General features: G+C 42.7%; 1 protein-coding gene across 1 annotated transcript in view; it reads right to left on the bottom strand.

The window, feature by feature from the left end:
• Positions 1–14,529, bottom strand: part of NEURL1 (neuralized E3 ubiquitin protein ligase 1) — a gene marked incomplete at its 5' end in the record, with an annotated part of 64,796 nt that extends 50,267 nt beyond the window's left edge. Inside the window, 3 exons of the mRNA XM_008946909.1 lie at positions 8,050–8,371; positions 13,596–13,837; positions 14,397–14,529. Of these exons, the coding sequence (XP_008945157.1) occupies positions 8,050–8,371; positions 13,596–13,837; positions 14,397–14,529 (697 nt within the window). The remainder of the gene's footprint in view (positions 1–8,049; positions 8,372–13,595; positions 13,838–14,396) is intronic.
• Between the last annotated feature and the right edge of the window lie 6,533 nt (positions 14,530–21,062).

Raw genomic sequence — 21,062 nt, 5'->3', positions numbered from 1 at the left:
CACCTGCACCTCTGCAGTCTTTGACCTGCTTGTGAACAGTCAGTAACAGAGACCCCAAGAGGCTCATTTCTCCTGGCCTGGACAAGGGCATAAGGAAGGAGAGGTCCTGGCTTGAACAATCATAGGTTTCCCAAGTCAAAATGTTCCGTTTTCTTTGGGACAAGGCAGACAAGGTCTGGAGGAGCTTCTGCTGCTCAGTGTTTGGCCTAAGAGAAGTGCTGAATGAGCAAAACCTCTGGGCTAGATTCTGCTTGCACTGTAAAACTACCCCAGCTCCTAGGTGGCTGCAATTTTAGGCTGGTAAAACTGAGAGCAGAGCTGGTCTATACGCAAGGATTTTCAGACTGGGTCCAACAATGACAGTTGGGAAAAAAAAAAAAAAGGAGACTTTGGAGTACAAAGCGATCTCATTTTTAGCTCTGTTGCTGATATGGATGAAAAAGCCAATTTAATTTTATTAAAGGTGTCATACTTTTTTAATAACCCAGCCACCTAGGGGGATAACAAATTCATATCCTCTGTATGGTGAATTGCATATTCAGCAGCTGTGATGCCAATTAGACGTTGAAATGACAAAGTACTATCTCATGCCAGCAGAGACATACTGTAGATGAGCCAGTGTTTAGTTTTATCATATAAGCAACGTTTAGCCATCATCTGTCATCCAGGCTTAGGGGAAAGGGCCTCCACAGCTGGAACAGCTGGAATTGCAAGATTAGCTCAATAAATTGTTATACTTTTACCAGATCATCTACTCAATTCACATCCAAAACTCACCTCCAGCTCCAACTGTCTTACACTGGAGTAAGTGCACTTTTTGTCAAGATGTAACTTTAAGAAGGAAGAGGAATTAGCTTTCAGCATTACAGCCCAAGGTCTGTACAGTTTAAACTATTTTGCTGAATATTTTAGAGAAAGGTATTAAGAAAGCTGCAAAGATTAATTCCCTGTACCAACATATTCTTTCCACCTTTCTTTTAAAGACACTTATTACTTACAGAATTACAATAGGAACCACATTAGAGAAACTAAGGAAAATAAAATTACATGCAGTATTAAGTATCAGTTAAGAAAACGCATTAAAAAAAAAGGCATAGATATCTTTTCCTAATGGTTTAAATCAAAATGCCAAAATCTTTGCTAACATAAGGAACTCTAAAATTTTCTCAAAAGAATACAGAGCTCCATTAGTGCTGTTTTATTACTCTCTAAGGCCCTGCCTATACTAGGAACTTCTGTAATTAACTGTGCCTGTGTAATAAATTCAGTATGTATTCAATTATTCCAGTAGTTTATACTTTTAGTAGATGTAAAAGGTCAAAGCCTTTTTAAATGCAATTGCTGTTTTCAGACTACAGATTTCACACTTCTGCTAAAAAAATAACAACACTTAGCAAAGGCAAGATAAACTGCTTAGTGTAAACTGCAGCATTTACCGCCTTAAAGCAACAGCCAAATCAATCATCAGAACAGATTTTTAATGTGAAGACATCACTTTTTTTTTTTTTAACACAGGGGCCTATCTTTACAGTGTCAGCATTTGATCTACAGTGTATACATATCCATAATGTAAACCACTTAAAATTGTCAGAGCTTTTGTATTTCCTTGGGGTTTTATGGGTAACATGGAAAATACTGTATAGCCCTTCTTGTCTGTTAGGAACAATTTTTCAGCTTACCAGAACTATAGGAACTTTATAAAGGACAGAATTTATTTTTCCACTGGTCATTCTGTCTTGCTACAGTCTTCGTTTTTCAGAGTCTGGGCAAGGATAGCCAGGGTAATCCCTCTCAAATTTATTCCTTCCCAGTTTCACTTGCAGTCTCCTGATGCTGATGTGGCTACTTTGTGGCTATAATGTGTCCAATGACATATTGCATGCAAGATCTTGTCATTCCTGTTGACCTGTAGCAAAGCCTTAGTTCCATGAGCAGTCTCACTTAAGACAGAGGTGGTTCAGGTGAAAGCAACAAGGTACATCAATGAGCAACGCTGATAACGTTCACAGCCTCTGTGCAATTTCGTAATGCAACACCTCATCGAGATCCAGTGGAGCCTGAAAGCAGTCTCACTTAAGACAGAGGTGGTTCAGGTGAAAGCAACAAGGTACATCAATGAGCAACGCTGACAAAATACACAGAACGTGCACAGCCTCTGTGCAATTTTGTAATGCAACACCTCATCAAGATCCAGTAAAGCCTGAAATTTTGATCCCTCAGAGACCTTATTTTACTTGGCATATGGCTGTTCTGACTGATTTGGTATTCGCCATTCAGCAGCACAGCCTGACCCCCCAGCGCAGCCAGTGCAGGCAGCAGGAGGGCTGGGCAGGGCTGGGGAGATGCTGCCTTCCCAGGCTCACGGGCACAAATTCCCCACTGTCTACAATCAAAAGCAAAAAGATGGAAAAATCCCACTGCATTCACACAGCCAAGATGAGCTCTGACTCTCTTGAAAGTGCTGTGTCTGGCAGCCCTATCACCATAGGCAAGACAGGCAGATCCCGAGGACAGACAGACCTTCCAGTCTGAGGAGCTGTGTTGTGCTGTGGGCTACCTTGCAGGCACCCATCACATCTGGAAAAATACATCCCTCCAGGGGTGCTAAAGCAAAGCAGGGATTAATTAAAATGGCAAGAGGTGAGTTATTTATTAAACTGTTTTCACATTTTCAGCCATGTTAGAGAGCTTCCTGCAGCTACCATAGAGACAACAGTTACAGACAATAAAACTTTATGGGCAATTTAAATTCCCTCTCCCCTTAGGAGATGTGGAAAAACAATGACAACTGACTGTTTGCAGGTCGTGTATATCTTGCCTTCATTAAGTAGGACTGTTTAAACACATATTATTCTTTTCCATCAGATAGTCACAGACTTCTACAGAGAGGGTAAATAGTTTATAGCTTCCACTTTCAACAATACACTATAAAGTTACACTGCAGTCATATTTGATTATCCAATTCTATCTAGTGTGAAGCACTCTCAGCAGATCAGTCTGCTGATCTGCATGTGTCAGAATAGCAACAGCAACGGATTCCCGTGGGCAAGGGAAAATAAGTTTTGCACTTGGAAAATAAAATAGGAATAACCACATGGTAAAACTGCAGATTCATGGTATAAATTAGATTTATCATCAGTCTCATACCATTCACACTTGAAATCTACCCACATATCCTCCTCACTTGAGGCTTATTTAATGTTTCTTCTAAGGGTGCCCTGGAGCTAGAGATTTGAATTACCTAAGAACTGACAGGGCTGAAGAAAGAAAACTGTGTTTCCTTCTTTCTCTACAAAATGTGCAATTTCCTTGTCAAATATACACTATCTTATGTCCCGAGATGGGTACATATCCATCTATGTTCAGTTCAGATACTTGACTTTTTAAACTTTGCAAAATGAAGCAATAAGAAGCTAGAAAGTGGATCTGGAGACAGAAAAGATTTATCAAATATCTAATAAAATACACACCATTGCCTGTTTACTAGGATTTGTATACATATTTACAGATGAAGTATAAATGTATATATCGTTTTTATTTCAGGTAAATCTAATATAAGCATATTCAATATTTATGCACTTAAAATTTTCCCAATTTGCAAAATGTTACTAGTTTTTAATATATTTTATATTTACAAGAGATGGTGAAGCTTTCCTTTCAAGAGGTGCCTCTCAGCATGCCAATCTAAATAAAATTATCTTTGGTTCACAGATTCACAGATGAATGTGAATCCTTGGTTCTCCAAGTCTGCGCTGGTAAAAGACCAAGACTACTTTGAAATACTGTATGAATGAAAATGCAGATGGATGGGAGAAGAGCATGAACAGAGTAATAAACAGTAAAGGGGTTTGGCTGCTGACCACACTAATAATGAATGGGACTAAGGAAAATGAACAGATCACTCCTCATGTTACCACAGTGGAAAAACAGTGCAGGTAGAAGAGCATGCCAAAATCATAATTTCCTTGCAGTCCCATTTTTTCGTACTTTCAGAGCATATGTGTTGTGCTTTGAAAGCAAAGACACTAGATGGTAGGACTGGATGATCTTCATAGGTTCTTTTCAATCTTAACCATTCTGCAATGCTGTGCTACAATGTCACCGCTAAAAAAAATGGGGCAGTTGTCAAAAAGGGATCATACTACTGGTAAACCTGAAATTCGCCACCAAAAGTACAGGAAAATGCTGCAAATGCACATTATGCTTTAACGAACACATCACTGAGGGAAGCTGCCACCCCTGCTGTCCTGCGGTGAGTCCACAGAAAGTGTACAGGAATATTTCTTAGTCTATGCCAGGCTCACTAGCCAAGTCCTTGAAAGAAGTAGGCTAATGTAAGGCAACAACATTTGGTTCCCATGAGCTGCAGTCCTTCCTCTAGGGCTCTGAAGACCCCAGGATTTAAACAACTCGTCCTTTCCTTTGCTTTTTGGATGCTTTATTATAACAGCAAGGCAGCAGATTGCTTATATTCCATTTTTCTCGGACTCTTTTTGAAGTGTGAATGAGCATGTGTGTGTGTTGAAGTGATAACATAAGGCTAAGCCACATTTCTAGTAAATATTACTTTAAATTATCCTGGAATGTAAAAGTGCACTTGTGCAAAACTAGCTGCCCAAAAAGGGAAGCAAAGCCGTAAACTATCCTGCCAGCAAGTTGAGTATGTCAGCAGGAGAGTCACTGTATAAGGGCATGTTTACAGGTCACATAAGCCTGTATCTACTCTGAAACTCACATCCTAAAACACAGAACATGCATGCACTTGATTGCAACAGCCTCCCCTATGCAAGCCTTTACACTGTGGCAGGAAACCAGCTGAGATCTTGTGGTCAGAGGAGACCAGATTCCTGGGTGAATTTAAGCCTTTTCACCTCTATAAAGTGGGTAGATGTGAGGAGAGCAAGGAGCAATCTCTCACTGAGCATGTGAGTACTGTGAACCTTATCACTGAAGCCACCTTCAAGGTGAATTTAAGCCAGTCTGTCATTTTGATTCACTCCAGTAGTGACAAGCAAGACATGGTCCAAATTCAGTTTCCTGACCTCCCCTTAGCTGAGTTTCAGTGGACCATGAAAGCTCTTTTTACCTGTTTCAGAACAAAATCAAGCAGACAAAGAAGCTGCCTAAAAGGTTCTACTTCTAAACATACAGTAAGGGCAGTCAGGCCCAGGAACATCTGTGACAGCCACATAAACCTGGCCATTGGCACTAATGATATGAGTAATTATCAGCAAGGCTGATGCTATCAGTAAAGCCATAAGCAGAAGGAAATGAAAAATTAAGGTACAAACCAGCTGGTTTTATTTCATCCACAGGCACAATTTACTGATGCCAGAGTGTTGTGCAATGCCTGTGATGCTGACATCAAGGCATGTGATGTGAGAGGGAGCTGGGCAACAAGGCTGATGGCATCCCTGAATTGGGTGACACTACTGTGTAACCTCTGGCAAACCATTTAACTCTCCCAGGCTTTGGGTGCCCCTTTTTTCAAGTCTCTATTAAATCTGTAAGACAGAAACAGCATCAACAGACTTGGTCATTGCCCTGCTTTACCGGATCCCTTATTTTGGCTGCAACTGCTACTGTAATGCAGATAAGCAAAACAAAAATGTGAAGTTTTGGAAGTTGTGACTTTTAGGGCCATAAACACATGCCGTACTTTCCCCTGCAGAGCTACAGTCTTGCAGTAACACAAGACATACTGCTGTATGTCTTTCCTTCAGACAAGTCTGATTTTGGAAATAAAGGTACATTATTTGGAATAAGGAGGGCATAATTCTGCTATAAACAGAAAGACAGTCATCAGAAGTGGTAAAGATTTTGGTCAAATTCTTGGGTAGAATACACATAAAAGCAATTGGAAGCAGTGCAGAGGTGCAGTATGACCCTGCAGCCCTACAGTCAGGAGGAAAACAGTGAGGCTCAAGAACAAAGAACATGTTTGGGGTCGGGGGGAAATAAATCCCTGAAGTGGAATCTGAAATGCTAGGCTTTTCTATTCAACATAGCACTCCAGCATCCCCAGCCTCCATCAGATGCCCTGCATGCCATACCAAGCTGAATTCAACCATATGTTTGTAGCTAAGCTATGAAATTCATTTGTCAAGTCCCGGGAGTTTTTGGCAAGTTGTCCTGTGCTATATGTGTGGTCTGCTACAGTAACACAGGCGTGCAGAGCATTGCAGTGGGTACGTCTATAGGATCCAGAGGCAACACAGCCAACTATTTCCCTGCTGTGACTTTTAGTGCTGTGTAATAATGAATGGAGATAGGGAGGACTCAAGTCAAAGACATTTCAGCACAGTTGCTAGGCTTAAAGCCTGCTGAAGGCTGCTGGAACAAGCTCTAAATATGTATCTGAGCTCCAAGCCAACTGTGTAAACTCAGAAGCTGCCTGCTTCATTCAGGGACTTTATACCCACCAGAGAGTCCGGAGCCTGTTAGACTAGAAGCAAGTCAGTGGCTGGCAGGAGCCACGTTCTCCTTGTGAAAGTGCATGTGGAAGATGCTAGGACAACACAGGGGCCAATGATGGATAGGAAATGATTCCTCAGGTGTTTTGAAAGGAAACACATAATCCAGAGTTATGGGCTCTCATTAATCAGGTGGAGGAGTCTTGAGGTGCCAAATCTCCCAAGAACAGCCAGAGGACTTGAAGTAATTCATAAACTCTTCCTAACTGAACCCTTGGCAAGATGCTTGCCTAAGTTCTAGATCCCAATTCAAATATCACCACCTTGGCCTACAAACGGTTGCCTAGTGGCTCTGATTCAAGCTGATTCATAACAAAAGATAAATCTTTCTGCTTCTAAAAGAAAGCAAAAAGCTGCTGAGAATTTTTTTAATTCCTCTGCCTTGTGCAATCTTGGGCTGGTAGCTTTTGCAGCAAGAGGTCAGTCCTGTGTCTCCACCTCCTGAACTTGCATCTCTCTTCCTTGCCTTGTAGGGTGCTATGGGCAGTCCTGACACTATATTTTTTAATACAGCAAGCACTGCAGAAAGAAAGAACTGTCAGAAAGAGGCTTCATTAAAGCTTTTGATGTATAGCATGAAAATGTCATTTTAACAGAGACTATCAGGCTGCACAAGAGGAAAAAGCCAGGATCTCTCTCAGCCTAGCAAGATCATCTCATTTCAGAAGGAACTTCAGCTCATGAAGGTCAGCACGCACCATCAAACCTTTTCCATGGTGAAAATAAGACCTATGAAACTAGTGGTACACGGAGAAGTGCTGTGATTTGCCACCTAGTGACAAAGCAAAGCCTCCTATAAGGCTGACACCTCTCATCCCCTAGTAATATAGCTGCCCCTTAAGTTGGGTCCTTGGAGACTCTTTTCAGTTCTTCTAAGATGTATAAACTCATATTGCCTAAACCTTGACAGCCTGCACATTTGGGGCTAGATTGAGCCCTCATGAATGCCAAACTATCTCCATTTCAGTTGAGAATGGCAGAAGCCACAAGCACTCAGCACTCCTCTCCTCCAACCCCAACGGTACACCCAACCTTCAAGCTCCAGAGGATGAATCAAACTCCCCTGTGAAAGCAACACCTTGGCAAAGCCAGCCATAGCTTCTACCAGGTAATCTAGAAGATACCCATTTTTCAAATCTGCCCACTAAATCACTCATAAAAAAGTAATAGTGCCATCCAGGAAGGATTTATCCATAACACATAAATTGCATTTCCCCACTTTGGCATAGTGAAAGCAGCAGATGACAAAAAAAAAAAAGTTTTACAAAGTATATACCACATGATGAGCCTACCAGATTATGCTCTGATCAAGCAACACCTCTGAGAAGTCCACTTATTTACAGATGGCTTCTAGGACCACGCAGGAGTGGTTGTTCCCCATCTCTCACTCATGTTACATTTATGTGCTAAATTTCAAACACCCACTGATCCAGGCTGAGGTTGCAAGATGCTCTGGGGAGGAACAATGGCCATTTCCCTGCACCCCAGCACAACAAGAGGGACAGGCAGTGTCAGGGTGTCCGTTTGCCAGGGACAGCTCACCATCACCCCTGTGTGTTTGGACCCAGATACTCACCTAAGAGCTGCACTCCACGGGTGAGTCCGTAGACATCGATCAAAGCCCAGAGGGGCTCTGCTGTCCTCACCCCACTGAAGAAGAGCATCGCGGCGGAGTCGTTCACTCGATAGAAAACCCGTCCCTTCTTGTCCACCCAGAAGGCTATGATGTTTCCCTCATTTGCAAACTCTTCTGGCAGAGCCTTGGCCCAAAAACCACTTTGGGAAACCAAGTCGGGGCACGCATACTTCGGCAGAGTGTCAGGGTTAATCCTCGATGGATCCTTGGAAGTAAACCCGAGTCGAAGAGCCCCACTCCAGCAACACTGCTTTTTAGTGATCTGCAAAGATAACAGCAGCAATAACAGCATTTGGCACTTCAACACCTACTCACACACTACAGGCTCTATGCCGGCAAGCACCGATCACCACCACGCAGATGAGCCTACTAGATTTAGGAAACATTTTACTCACCAAACACTGCTGTAGCTTTTTCAGCTGCAAGCAGCAATGTTGCACACTAAGGACACAATCGACATATTAAAAGAAAACTAAATCAAATGAAATCTATGCGGAGAGGTGAAATGTAATTACAGCTGCATGATGACTCACTTCTATTTCTCGGGTAATTCCTTTTGGCCTAAGAAACATCCTCTCACAAAATGTGCCAAAAACGGCTATAAGAGCTTTTATCTCAGCACCTGCAGCAGAAGAGCTCTTACCCCATGGTGCTTGGTTAACGGTCTCTCATGACCTGAAGGAAAAGCATTGTCTCCAGAATCTGTCACTACCAGGGGTTTCTGGGTTTCCCAAGCCAAGTAAAAGACAGTCATCCCTGTTTAGCTTGTCAGATTGGATGAAATGACAGCCTTGCAGCAGAGAACTTGTGTGTGGGAAAGCACAATTTAAAGTATTTAACTATGTTAAATACAAAAACAGGAGGCATCAATAGATGTTGTCTTATGATTAGGGAAAACCTATTTATTTCAGCTGTTAGTGGCGTTTTTTCAAGGGATGTTGTGCACATCTACACTCCTCCTGTCTGTATGCAGTTACCCTGTGCGACTGGTGTCAGGAACATCTGCTGTAGTTTTTGGGATGTGTCATATCCACCCTTCTGTACACAAGACACTGCAGGACAAAGGATCACAGATGCCTCCAGAGACACTGGTTGTTTTTCACACGAATTGCGCCCTGGACTGAGGGGGATCTGAGAGGAGCAGGCATCCTGCCCTAAACATGTGCACCACATCCAAAATACCACCCTGTTACAAGGTCTCTTTCTTCCCGTGGAGGCAAGGAGTGTTCAGGGTTAGTATGGTCCCCAGATGTAGATGATGCCCTTGGAGAATTTTTTCTCTTATTTTGTTGTTTGAGTATGAACCTGCTGGGAATTGTTCCTCTCAAAGGGGTTCAGCCTGTCAGCATTCAGACTATGAAATTAAAGACTTAAGGATGCCAATCCTGGTGTGGGGCCAGGACAGTTCCTGTATGCCAGCTGACACATAATTAGTGTTTCTGTTCATGCACTGAACCTGCAGCAAACATGAAAGCATTTGAGATAGCCCTCTTCCATCAAATTCTTGGCAGCCTCAAGAAATTACATTCTTGGTTGTAGGAAAAAAAGCAGAAACATGGGTAGGTACCACCTACCACATGTCACACAAAACTTGCTACCTTACTGTAATTTCCGTCTCTGCCAAAGTGCTAATGGCTCGGATGAGTGACCACAACAGAGACTTAACTGGCCAGGACTGCAGGACTTGGCCCTCAAAAGCATAGCAGCAGCCCCTTGTGTACCAGCTTGCGTGCACAGGATTTTCACCACAGGATTCTCCAAGACATTTTCTTTGGAATTCTCTTCTAATCACATCTGTAAATACTGCATTTTTCTTTCACATGCTCCTCTCCAAGGCAAATATGGAACATGTGCCCTTGGGGGCACAACAATCTCACAACAAAGGCATCGTTCAAAGCCTAGAGATTTCTGTTTTATAATTAAAGTATCATAGAAAATAACTTAGAGCTTCAGAAAAAAACAACAGACAGTTCTTTAGTTAAGCAAGTGCTGCTCTTTGTCCCCACTCAGTCCAGCCAGGCACCTAAACTGTTTACATGAAACACTTGAGCACAGACCTCAGTCCCAGGAACCAGGGGAAGCTCCTCCCTGCTGGATGGACACTGGGGTGGCATTAAAAATGACTGAAGCAGATTTGCTATTTTATATGCCTGGCCAGGATGGGATGGAATTCTGCATGTCCCCAGTGGAAGGGGGGCGGACGGGGCGTGCACGTGACAAAACGGGGAATATACACACGCTCCAAGAAGTCTGGATTATTTATTGCAGTGAATTTAATGCAAGCCCTAAAAGCTTTTGGGTCTGAGATAAATATGGCCTCATTGTTATTTGTACAATTTAGTCTTTCACAGTCTCTTGCCAATATTTCACAGCAATCACAGGCCACATGAAGCAAATATTCATATGGTAATTGAGGCTGCACATGTTCCATGTATTAATCAGCACCTATAAACAGTTCTCAATACAGTCTGACCACAGGCAAGCTAATACTCAAATTAAAATCTAGTATAAAGCCTGCCAAGAATTAGACACATCTGGACAAAGGGTACACAATTTTGCTAAAAATGGCAATGGTTAATGGCAGACCAAATTCTCTCTTCAGCAGCTACTGCTAGTAGGAAAAACTTGGGAGGTCCACTGGGCATCAGAAAGGGAGGAAAAGATACAATCTACGTCCAAACTGTTAAGCCATGGCTGCTTCCACAGATTCAGGGTCTTGAACCTCCACTACTGCCTTGTGCCTGGTGTCACCTTTGGCAAGCTCATTCCACTCCCTAGCAGTATCCTGAATTACATGGAGGAAACCATACTAGGACATATGTGGGAAGCAGGACTAGGGAAGTGATTATGTGGCCAGCAAGACTCGGGAAGTGATTATGTCCCTGCATTCAGTACTGGTGAGACTGCACCACGAGTACTGTGTTCAGGTCTGGGCACCTCAATACTAGAAAGACATTGATATTCTGGAGCATGTCCAAAGAAGGGCAACAAAGCTGGTAAAGGGCCTAGAGAACAAGTCATGTGAGAAGCAGCTGAGGGAACTGGGGTTGTTTAGCCTGAAGAAAAGGAGGCTGAGAAGAGAGCTTATCACCCTCTACAACTACCTGAAAGGAAGTTGCAGCCAGGTGGGGATCAGTCTCTTCTCCCAAGTAACAAGAGATAACACATGAAGAAATGGCCTCAAGTTGCATCAGGAGAGGTTTAGGTTGAATGCTAAGAAAAAAATGCTTCACCAAAAGGGTTGTTGAGCACTGGAACAGGCTGCCCAGGGAAGTGGTGGAGTCACCATCCCTGGAGGTACTTCAAAGATGTGTAGATGAGGTGTTCAGGGATATGGTTTTGTGGTGGACTTGGTAGTGTTAGGTTTACAGCTGGACTTGATGATCTTAAAGGTCTTTTCCAACTAAAATGATTCTATGATATATCTTGGAGGTAAGAAAAGAGAAAATCTGCATGCTTGTTGGCATTCCCAAAGCTGCAAATAAATCTCGGAATAAAACCCAAGATACAATACCTAATAAACAGAACGAAATCTCCTGACTTCTTTCCTCTAGTTTTCCAAAGGGAGTTTAGACTTTATAGGACCTGAATGATTGGGTTCATGGTTAGTCTTTAGCTGGTAAGAAGGTTTAAGACACCATTTTCCACAGGCACACACAGTAACAAGGCAATTGCAAGACAGACTTAAAGAAAAGCAAAGATGTTTTCACATTTCTGTCCTTCCCTAGAGTACAAGTTCTGCTGAAGCCTGTTGATTTCTCCCATGGTACCTTCCCATTGGACTCAGCAAGAAGTCTTCTTGTAAATCCCTTGTGAAGATTTGTATGCATATTTTTCACATACATTATGCAAGCTAAAATCCTAAAACATACAGTGACAAACAAGTGTGAATTTCCAGAGATAGCTACATTGTTTCAGAATGAGGAAGAAATAACCCAGAATCTCTGCCTAAACCACTAAACCCACTCAGATCTTTGATGGTGTTTTCAGAAATGAAATGCTGCTTTCATCTCCTCCCAAATAATTTTTTGCAGTTGTTTGTCCAAACTGCTGGCCAACGTGGAAAAAAAAATCCCATTAGGCTATGTGAGTGACTCCTGCTGGGTTTCCAGCTTGAATGGAAGCAGTAAGAGCTCCATAAGAAACATAACAAACCTGTTGGAGGGATTTTCTACCTAGAGGCATGAGCCTGAAATCTCACTGTATTTTCGAAAGGAAACATCTTCCTCACTTCTTGCTCCTGTGCTGTCTGTAAGGGAAGAGGCAGGGAAGGCTGATAGGCTGCTGTAGGTCTCAGCACTCTGGGACCTCTAGCAATAGGCAACAGCAGGATCATTCAGACTCAGTAGCTGTATGCAGATAACCCCCCCTGGAAAACTACCTTGTGTGTAAATGAAGGATTTGCAGGCAGATCTTTCATATGAACCATGAACTAAAGCTGCCAAAGAAGATGACCTACTTTGACCCAATGAAAGGCATGACATCAGCTAATGGAAAAATGTAGTCTCATAATCTAGAGGACATAAAGATTGGAAAATGTCTGTGGATTAAGTTTAAAGGGCCCCAAGCTCCTCAAGGTGCTGAAAGCCTAAAAAGTTTTTAGTTCCTAAGGGGACTGATGGTTTTCTTCATCAAGAAGCAGCTCTTGGTTAACCGCCCACACCAGCTGCAGCACAAGGGATACCAATCCCATCCTCCAGGCTACCACAGACACAAAGGAAGTGAAATGAGCCTCTGCCAGCAACAAAATTGGGATGCCTGCAGTGTTCTTTCCTTTGACCATAATGCTGTCAGGTGACTGATTCAACAAAGCAGTCATCAGACTGACAGAAAGATCCTTTTCTTAGATGGCAACTGTGACCACACTGACTACTCCTTTCAGCCAAACCTGTTTATCTTCCCTGCAAAGTACACAAGCAGGTACCTTCACTTCTATGTCCTTTTCACCTCTTACCTGTTGGTGCTGGAGAGGCTGACTCCCACCTCCACAAGAGCAGCCCTCATTGCTGCCTTATTTACAGGAAGAAAACAGCTGGTTGTGGAACTGAATGCATTAACTCCTCACCCTCCCTCAGCTCACCCAGTAAAACTCCTTTGCAGGATGCATACAAAGCCTGGAGAATGCATTGGCTACAAAGATACTGAGGCTGCTGCCTTTTGGACTGACCAATACAATCTTTTCTTGCCATTCTCCAAGAAATCCCAGCTTAATCCATTGTTCTTGTCCAACACTGAGACAAGCTCTATTAGAGCATGGATTTCCCTTTTATTCCCAGTTTCTACAGTGTTCTATGCCAATGACTCCAAGAACTACAGTGATAAAAGCAAAAGTCCCAACAAAGACTGCAGTTCTTTAAGGCCAAGATCAGACTACTGTGTTTTTCAAGGAAGGGCTAAAGATGTGGTGCAAGCACCAATGCCTAGTACACCCCAACATTCATTCACAGCAGCTCCCATGGCAGTAAGGGAAGGTATCATTTACTCACCTTCAGCCTGACTTGTTCGTAGATAACAATAGGCCTGTTGCTGAAGGTAATGGCATTGCAGAAACTAGCCTGGCGCTTCACTGCCTTCTGCGTTGTGTCCATGATGATCTGGGATCCCTTTGTGTGAGGATGGAAAAGCAGAGGACTGATGGACAACGCTCCACACTGTGGGATGGGGAGACAGTGCTTCTGCTTGTGGTGGCATCGATGGGAAGAAGCCGAAAATGACCCACCTATGGAATCTGAGAGAAGAAGGGGGAAAAAAAGGGTTTCAAGTCTGCTGTGAGTAATAAGTAAAACACTTGCAGTGCAGAAAAAAAAAAAATAAATTGAGCACTTCAGAGGGGAACTACAGATCAAAATAAAAGTTAGTCCAATCCCCACTCTGTAAATCACTAAGGATCTCTAGAGCATCTTGAACAATAAAAGCCAAAGAGGATACTGAAGGCTCCCATATGGGAAGTCTGATAGCACAACAGCATGACATGGAGACCTCAGCTTTGCACCAAAATCACAGGCCATCTTGAGGCCACACATCAGAAGAGAAGTCAAGAACTGGTTCCAAAACAGGAGCAAAGCACATGTGAAGTTGCTGTACCAAAGTTGTCACACTTCGGGAAAAACCTTCCACTTCCAGAGGGCTCCCACGCAACACTTCTTTCACTCCTCCTTTGCAAGAGCAACTCCATCGATCCTTGCCTCCATGTGTCTTTGGATGCTGTCCTATCCATCTGTGACAAGTGCCAGCTCAGACACACACATTGCTAATTTATATTCAGGCACCACTCAGCAATAACTCACCTGGATCCCTCCAATAACCATCATCCATTCTCCTCTCTCCTCCACTAACGGGAACCTCAGTTGAGATCCTACTTTTTATGAAGTCATTGATCAGCACACTGATTTTTGTGAGGAAAGTGAAGAGGGAGAAAGTCTAATGAAGCAGGGAGAAGATTATTTCTTTCTCTAGCCAAGATGCTACAGAAGGTTAGTACACTATCAACACAATCACAACAGCAGCTTTGTTCCTGATCTAATGGAGGCATGACTTTCTTTTCAACAGGGAGCCTGCAGCAGTCGAAGCAGAAAACAATCATTATACTGAACAGAAGTCATCTGCTTCCTTTTCCCTGTGTGCACATACGTACTACACTATGCACATATGTTTGGGAAGAAATACTCATAGACTTAGAAGCAGAGTATCAACAGAATAAAGGATTATTCTGTGATAGACTCAGGGATGCAACAAAAGCAAATATGACCTTAGCAACATGCCAGTTTGTGCTGTAAAGATGCTTGACTAAACAGTATGGTTAAACCCCCTATTCCTCAAACATGCAAACTATAAAAACTAATTATATAAATTCTTCATGCAAATTAATTGCTGATGGTTGCCTTTATATAGCTACTATAAAGTAATGCTTACAATTCCAATGTAACTCTTGGCATTGTAATAAAAAACCTGGGCCCTATTCGTCACAGACCTTGGGGTAGTTTTAGCTTGTAGCTACATGAAGTTGTAGTGGCACATCATCAGGGTGAGCCTCAATAACTACCAACAGAGCAGAATCTTTCTTTCTGACAAGGATATCTTAATTCAATTTCAACATCCATCACTCTGGCCTTCCCCTCTCAGCCCCTTGCAGGTTTTTTCTCCCATTTTCAGCAAGCCCTGCAGAACAGAGCAGGGAGGCCAGACAAATGGGGATCTTACCTTTAAACACTTTCATTAATGCTTTGAGCAAGAGGTGAACCAACTGGGAGTTACTTCATGCCAAAAATTATCTGGAATATAAGTCATCCTCCCACTCCTGTTCTTCACACATGGAGGAGGAGAAATAAGGTGCAGAGTAACAAGAAAAGGTAGAGGTTCACTTGAGCGGGCAGGTCAGAAAGGGAAACCTTCAGGAGGAACAGACTGCATGGAAGGGGGAGCTTGACACAGGGAAGGTCAGGACGCAGTGGCTCACATGAGCCTGACCTCTTCCCTTTGGGCACACCACAAGCCCAGGGCAGTACACCCTGCCTCTTCCCACAGCCTACACTGGGTGGTCAGAAGACAACACAAGCTGCAGCAACCCCACAGAGATAACCTTCTGACGTTACAAGATTTGTTTAATTAGAGGCCATCTTATTTCGCAAAGAAGAAGTTCCTTCTGGAACCTTGTTAAGTCCTCAGCTTTAGTGATATCTTGTTGAGTTCCTCAGGCTTAATGGTATTTTATAGAGAAGTATTTTCTTTATCACTGCAAACATGATGCTGTTCACCATCACAAATGGTTATAAGCCAGAGCCAGCAAAAGTGGCTGACTTAACTTTGCTCCAATCCACCTCCCCAGCGGGGTCACGCTGGCCTGTAGGGACAAGAACGTTGACAGATGGTCGAAGTAAACCATCCCAACCTCTCTTTTGGTAGAAATTTTTCAAGTCAATGGATCTCCTCATTGCTCATCTCTTAGCTGCTTCTCTGTTTCTGCTATATCCCTTTTTAATAGGTGGATTAACTAAAAATAAACAACTAGTGTAAAAACTTCAATTTCCAAATTTTTCATCTTCTTTAAAATATATATGAAGTCACAGTAATTTCTGAAGCAAGACACATGTTGATGGATATAATAAATTGTCTGAGATAATTTAAAGTCAAGGGATCCACAAAAAAAAAAAAAACAAAAAAAAAAAAACAAAACACACTCTTTTTCTGGTCATTTCTGGTCTTGTTTTCCTCAACACCTCTTTGATACTTCCTAGGGGTGCTTATATGTGGAAGAGAAGCAGCTACCAGTGAATATAAATTCAATTCATGCCATCTCAACATCCAGATTTGAATTTTCTAGCCCAAACTTTTTGCTAACAGTCAGTCACCAAAACAAACTTGGGCAGCACAAAGGCACACACATTTTAACCTGCTTGTGTACCTCAGTGCTCTAATTTTACCGGATAACTTGCTGTGATAAGAGCTGCTGCACCTCTTCATAGGACATTGAGCTCTTTTAAAATGCAGTAATGAAGTCACCAAAACTCTCCACAGCTTTCAAAACAGGTTCTGGTAACAACACTGCATATGTCCAGAGCATCTGCTGGAGCAGCGTTACGGAGCCGTAGGGTCCTGCCTGACCCCACAGGAAGGAGGTCAGGGGAAGGTTTATCTGCTGTGACAGTCCGGCACCTCTGCGTGAGAGTGGGTCAAACCGGTGCCAGACCAGTGCCTGCAGGACAATTGCCCTCCATGCAGAGAGCTGAAATGCATGGCAGCCGTGCCCTATGGGAACGGAAGGACCACCCCAGGATTAGCTTCCACAGGCAGATAATGCAAATGGGGAGAAGAGCCCCTTCTTTCTCCCAAGCGCTCTTACACAGCAATGACTCCTGCATGATGAACGCACTTGGGTAAGGACCACAAAAGGTCTTAACCTTTAAAAGGTGCAATCATTTAATAATGGGAATTTGCCCCTTACAAACACATGGAGAAGATACAAAGCAGTGGGTCAAACACAAAGGCTTTTGCTCCACTTCTTCAGGGCAGTATGTCCACTCCAAAAGGAGGAGACAGCATACAACTTCAGATGGCAACACAAACACTTAAGACTAGACAAGGAAAAGGACACTTTAGCAGCACAAGCTGGTGAGATACGTTGCTGTCCTTGCTTGGCCAGCCAAAAATAAAATAAATAATCTGCCTAAATTTTTTGTTCTCACTGGGCTGTGTGTGGACTCCAGCCTTCTCCCATCCCCTTGTTTAAGCTACTACACATTTTGATATCCTCAGCCTTTGCTACCAGCAGTACTGGTATGATACACCTGGGGCCTTTGCTCTAGGTTTCAGATTTATTTTTTTTTTTATGTAATAGAACTGAATGAAGCTCACAAACTCAGTATTTCAGCTGGAAAAACAAGCAAAAGTCCTCCCTATTTCACAGCAACCATGCAAGACTGCATTAACAGAGAGCCTGTCCAAGACTCCTCCTCTGCCACAACCTGACTTATCAGTCACCTCACAAAGACAAAGTGAAGGAAGTGTTTGAAATAAAAAATGCAAAAAAAATAAGTATTTGAAAGGAGGCTGAAATATGAGAGTGTGCTCAAGGGCACTGCAAGTTTTCCATTCCATAATGTAACACAACTTCCCCCTGACAAGCAGGAGTTGCAACAACATGCCAGGAGTAGGCAAACTAGTATCTTGTGACAAAAGTCACAAGAGCAAAATCATGCCTGTCTGAAAACAGCCTCTGCTCAAAGGGCTATAGATCTAGATACACACCACAGAACCCCATAGAGCTTCCAGGTTTCATATTGGGGGTCACAAAGAACATCATCTGCTCACTTAAGGCTTTAAAGTTTGGATAGACTTCAGTTTTCAATTCATGCTCAATAATAGATGCTGCTGGAACCATTTTGTTCAGTACTGGGTTTGAACCCTGAACACAACCTGCCCCTAACACCATTAGCCCTGCCAACAGAGCAACAAAAGTGGTAACACATCACTTTCTCCCAAGTCACAAGGGCATGGGCTGGATCTTCTGAACCTTTAGCATGCCAAGGAGAAGGAGGTGTTCACACAAACTGCAATGTGCAATGTGCAAAGTCTGAACTGCTCTGCCTTCAGCGTTGCACTCCTAAGTGCATGCCTTTTGGAGCCCTGTTCGAGAAAACAGAATACTGCCCCTAAGGTGGCACGCTTCTCCCTCCACGTGCATTAGATCTCCATGGTCTCCTGGATCTCAAGGCCTGAGCAACATCCACACACTGTATAAAAGGCAGCACTGGAGGTTCTCAGCTTAGCAAAATGCATCTCAAAGCCTGTTAGGGGTTTTCACCAGAAGTGTTCCTGCTTGGCAAACATTAGGCATAATCCTAAAGGCTTGGGTTTTCTTAAATGCTGCAAGAAATGTCTTTTTTTTTTTTTTTTTTTTAAATAACTTTCTTCCAGTTGGAAAAAATCTTGATAGGCACCCATCAGAATATTGTGAAAACTCATGTCAGACTGAAAACTAACTGCAAGGTATTTAAAGTTAACTTAAATTCTGGCATTCAGAATTAAAAGAAATAGAAAAGAAGCTTCAAAACAGACCCTGTGGACTGACATGCAGTAGCAAGTGGGCGTGACAAATCCCTGTCCCACCTGCAGAGGAAAAGAGAAGAGGTCTGGGGGTGGTGACAGAGGTACCTCTGGTGCTCTCTGGACAGGGCAGAACACCACACTATGAAAGGAGAAAAGGGTTTCAAAACCATCGCATTATCAAAAGAGGCTGACAGTGCTTTAACTAGCAAGTGGCATTACTGTATAATCATTTGAAAAGAAGGATTCTGAGAAGGAAGAGAAGGAAAGCATGTGTGGGTATTGGGAATACACAGGAAGCTACCTCAGGGACACACGTATGTGCAGCAGAAAAGCCCCAGCCATGAAAGAGTCTGCACAGCCTTCCCAAAGCTGGACGGTTCCTAGCAGCACAGGGAGAAAAAAAAAACCTGCTATGAGATGAATGCTTATAAGCCTTATCACTTTCTGAGGTGGTTCCCATACTCCTGAGAATTATCAGTGAAATACAGTGTAACTAGTTACACTGATCCTTTACACTTGTTAATAAAGTTCAAAAGGAGAAAACTACAATGAATGCGTTGTGCTAGGCTTTGCAAATGAATTCTCAAAAGCACACTTTGAGGAACAGTTTACTAAAAATAAACATCAGCTTAACACCAGTGGAAGCTGAAAAGGGTTGCAAACCTTGTTTTCTCACATGCAGCCTGACCCAGGGCATGTGCACAGAAGAAAGAGAACCATAAATTAATGCAAATTGAAAACAAGGGTTTCTTCACTGCCTTTAAAAACATTTTATTGCTGTTACTGAAGGAGTAAGTAGTCATGTATCTAAAGTAGATATCCAGCTCTCTGTGTGACTATGATGATGATAATGTCTCTGTCAGATTGCTGTCATCAGAGTCAACTACTCATCTCATTATAAGATGACCAGGAAGCAAAAGCAAAGTTTTGTTCTTCCACAAAGAAAAACTATAGCTTTTCAGGTGTTGGGCACCCAATGATAGAAATGTAAAGGGTTAATTCTGAAGCGTTAAGTTCAGAACACCTGAAATTATGGAACATCTTGGGTTAAACTTTAGTGAATTAAGGATGTATCTACAAGGTGGATCTCAGCCAGCAGGTCAGATCTAGCACTCCCATCCAAGACTCCAAAACAAGTTAAAGCCAAAACGTAACTTATTTTCATCTGTGCTATTTTAGCAGTGACAAGATGTATCAAGAAAGTAGGTTTGCACATAGTGTAAGATTTTCCATTTAAATTGGAAGCTACGAGACAAGAGGCAGGTGCAGGCACACCACATGCACATGAAAGGAGATAATACCAGTCAAAGTGGGGCTTGCAGTCATGCTGGGTTTTTTTTTGGGTTTGGGTGGTTTTATTCAGACCAAAGAACAAAGCTGTGTTTAACAGATCTGGAAAACAAGAGTGGTTTTACAAACATCTATGAGAAGCCCCTTCAGTATAAAAACTGGGCAATAGAAGCTGGAGCTGATTGCAGGATGATCCATAATGGATCCATCTTTCAAACCTGACTGATGGGTAGTAGGGAGTGGATTAGTTTGTGAGGAGCCTTCAAAGTGAAGAATCCGATTTTTAATTTCATAGAGAAAAATTAAATCAATGAAAGAGATGCAGAAAGTAACAGTAAGGACAGAGGGCAGGAAAACAGGTACAGCAGCAGAAATTTTGAATAAATACAAGTCTGGTAAGACTTTGTCAATGGTGGAAGAGACAAGACCTTGAGCGGAAAGGAAGGCAGGGGGAAAGAGAGGAGAAAAGCCTAGAAGGTTCTGTCATTGTGAAAACGAAGATGAAGAAAACCCTTGAAATGAAGGACAAAGAGGAGTAAGAGGATAGCAAGGCAGGACTGAACCTGAGAGGTAAACCCTCATACAGACCACCTCCAGGAGAAACAACCCAGCTGATGGCGCTGCAAGCACTTAAAAATACCAAGCACCACAAAAGTGGCTGATCATGCCCTTTTTCCTTTTTCTTTTTCTTTTTCTTTTTCTTTTTCTTTTTCTTCTTTTTTTAAGAAAAGATTATATTAGAAGATAAATGTGTGAATATTCAAGTATTTCTACGTGCACACAAGTCTGTTGAGAAGAAACTCCTTCCCCTTATAAATTATTTGTTAAACTTCACATTTACAGTAACGATACTGGCTCCCTCCTCACCCTCTCTCTGTGCAAATCCCTCTGAGCCCCTGTGGATTGTAAGTCCACTAAGCACTTAAGAATAGCAAGAGCATAAGTAAGTAGCCATATGCTCCTGTCTGCTGTGTAAGGAGAAAGGGGGTGAGCAGACTCCCCGAAAGACGCTGGACAGCAGCAAGATGAAATGCCTCAGGAGCCACATGCCCTGGGGTCCAGTCAGGTCCATGAAATGGGCACTGAGATCCTCCAGCAGCAGCAGACACTTCTCCCCA

The sequence above is a fragment of the Merops nubicus genome, unplaced genomic scaffold (genome assembly GCF_000691845.1).
Source record: "Merops nubicus isolate BGI_N331 unplaced genomic scaffold, ASM69184v1 scaffold16739, whole genome shotgun sequence".
In the NCBI taxonomy this organism is placed as follows: domain Eukaryota; kingdom Metazoa; phylum Chordata; class Aves; order Coraciiformes; family Meropidae; genus Merops; species Merops nubicus.
Note: the sequence above shows the minus strand (reverse complement) of the source record. Positions and strands in the feature narration are given on the sequence as shown.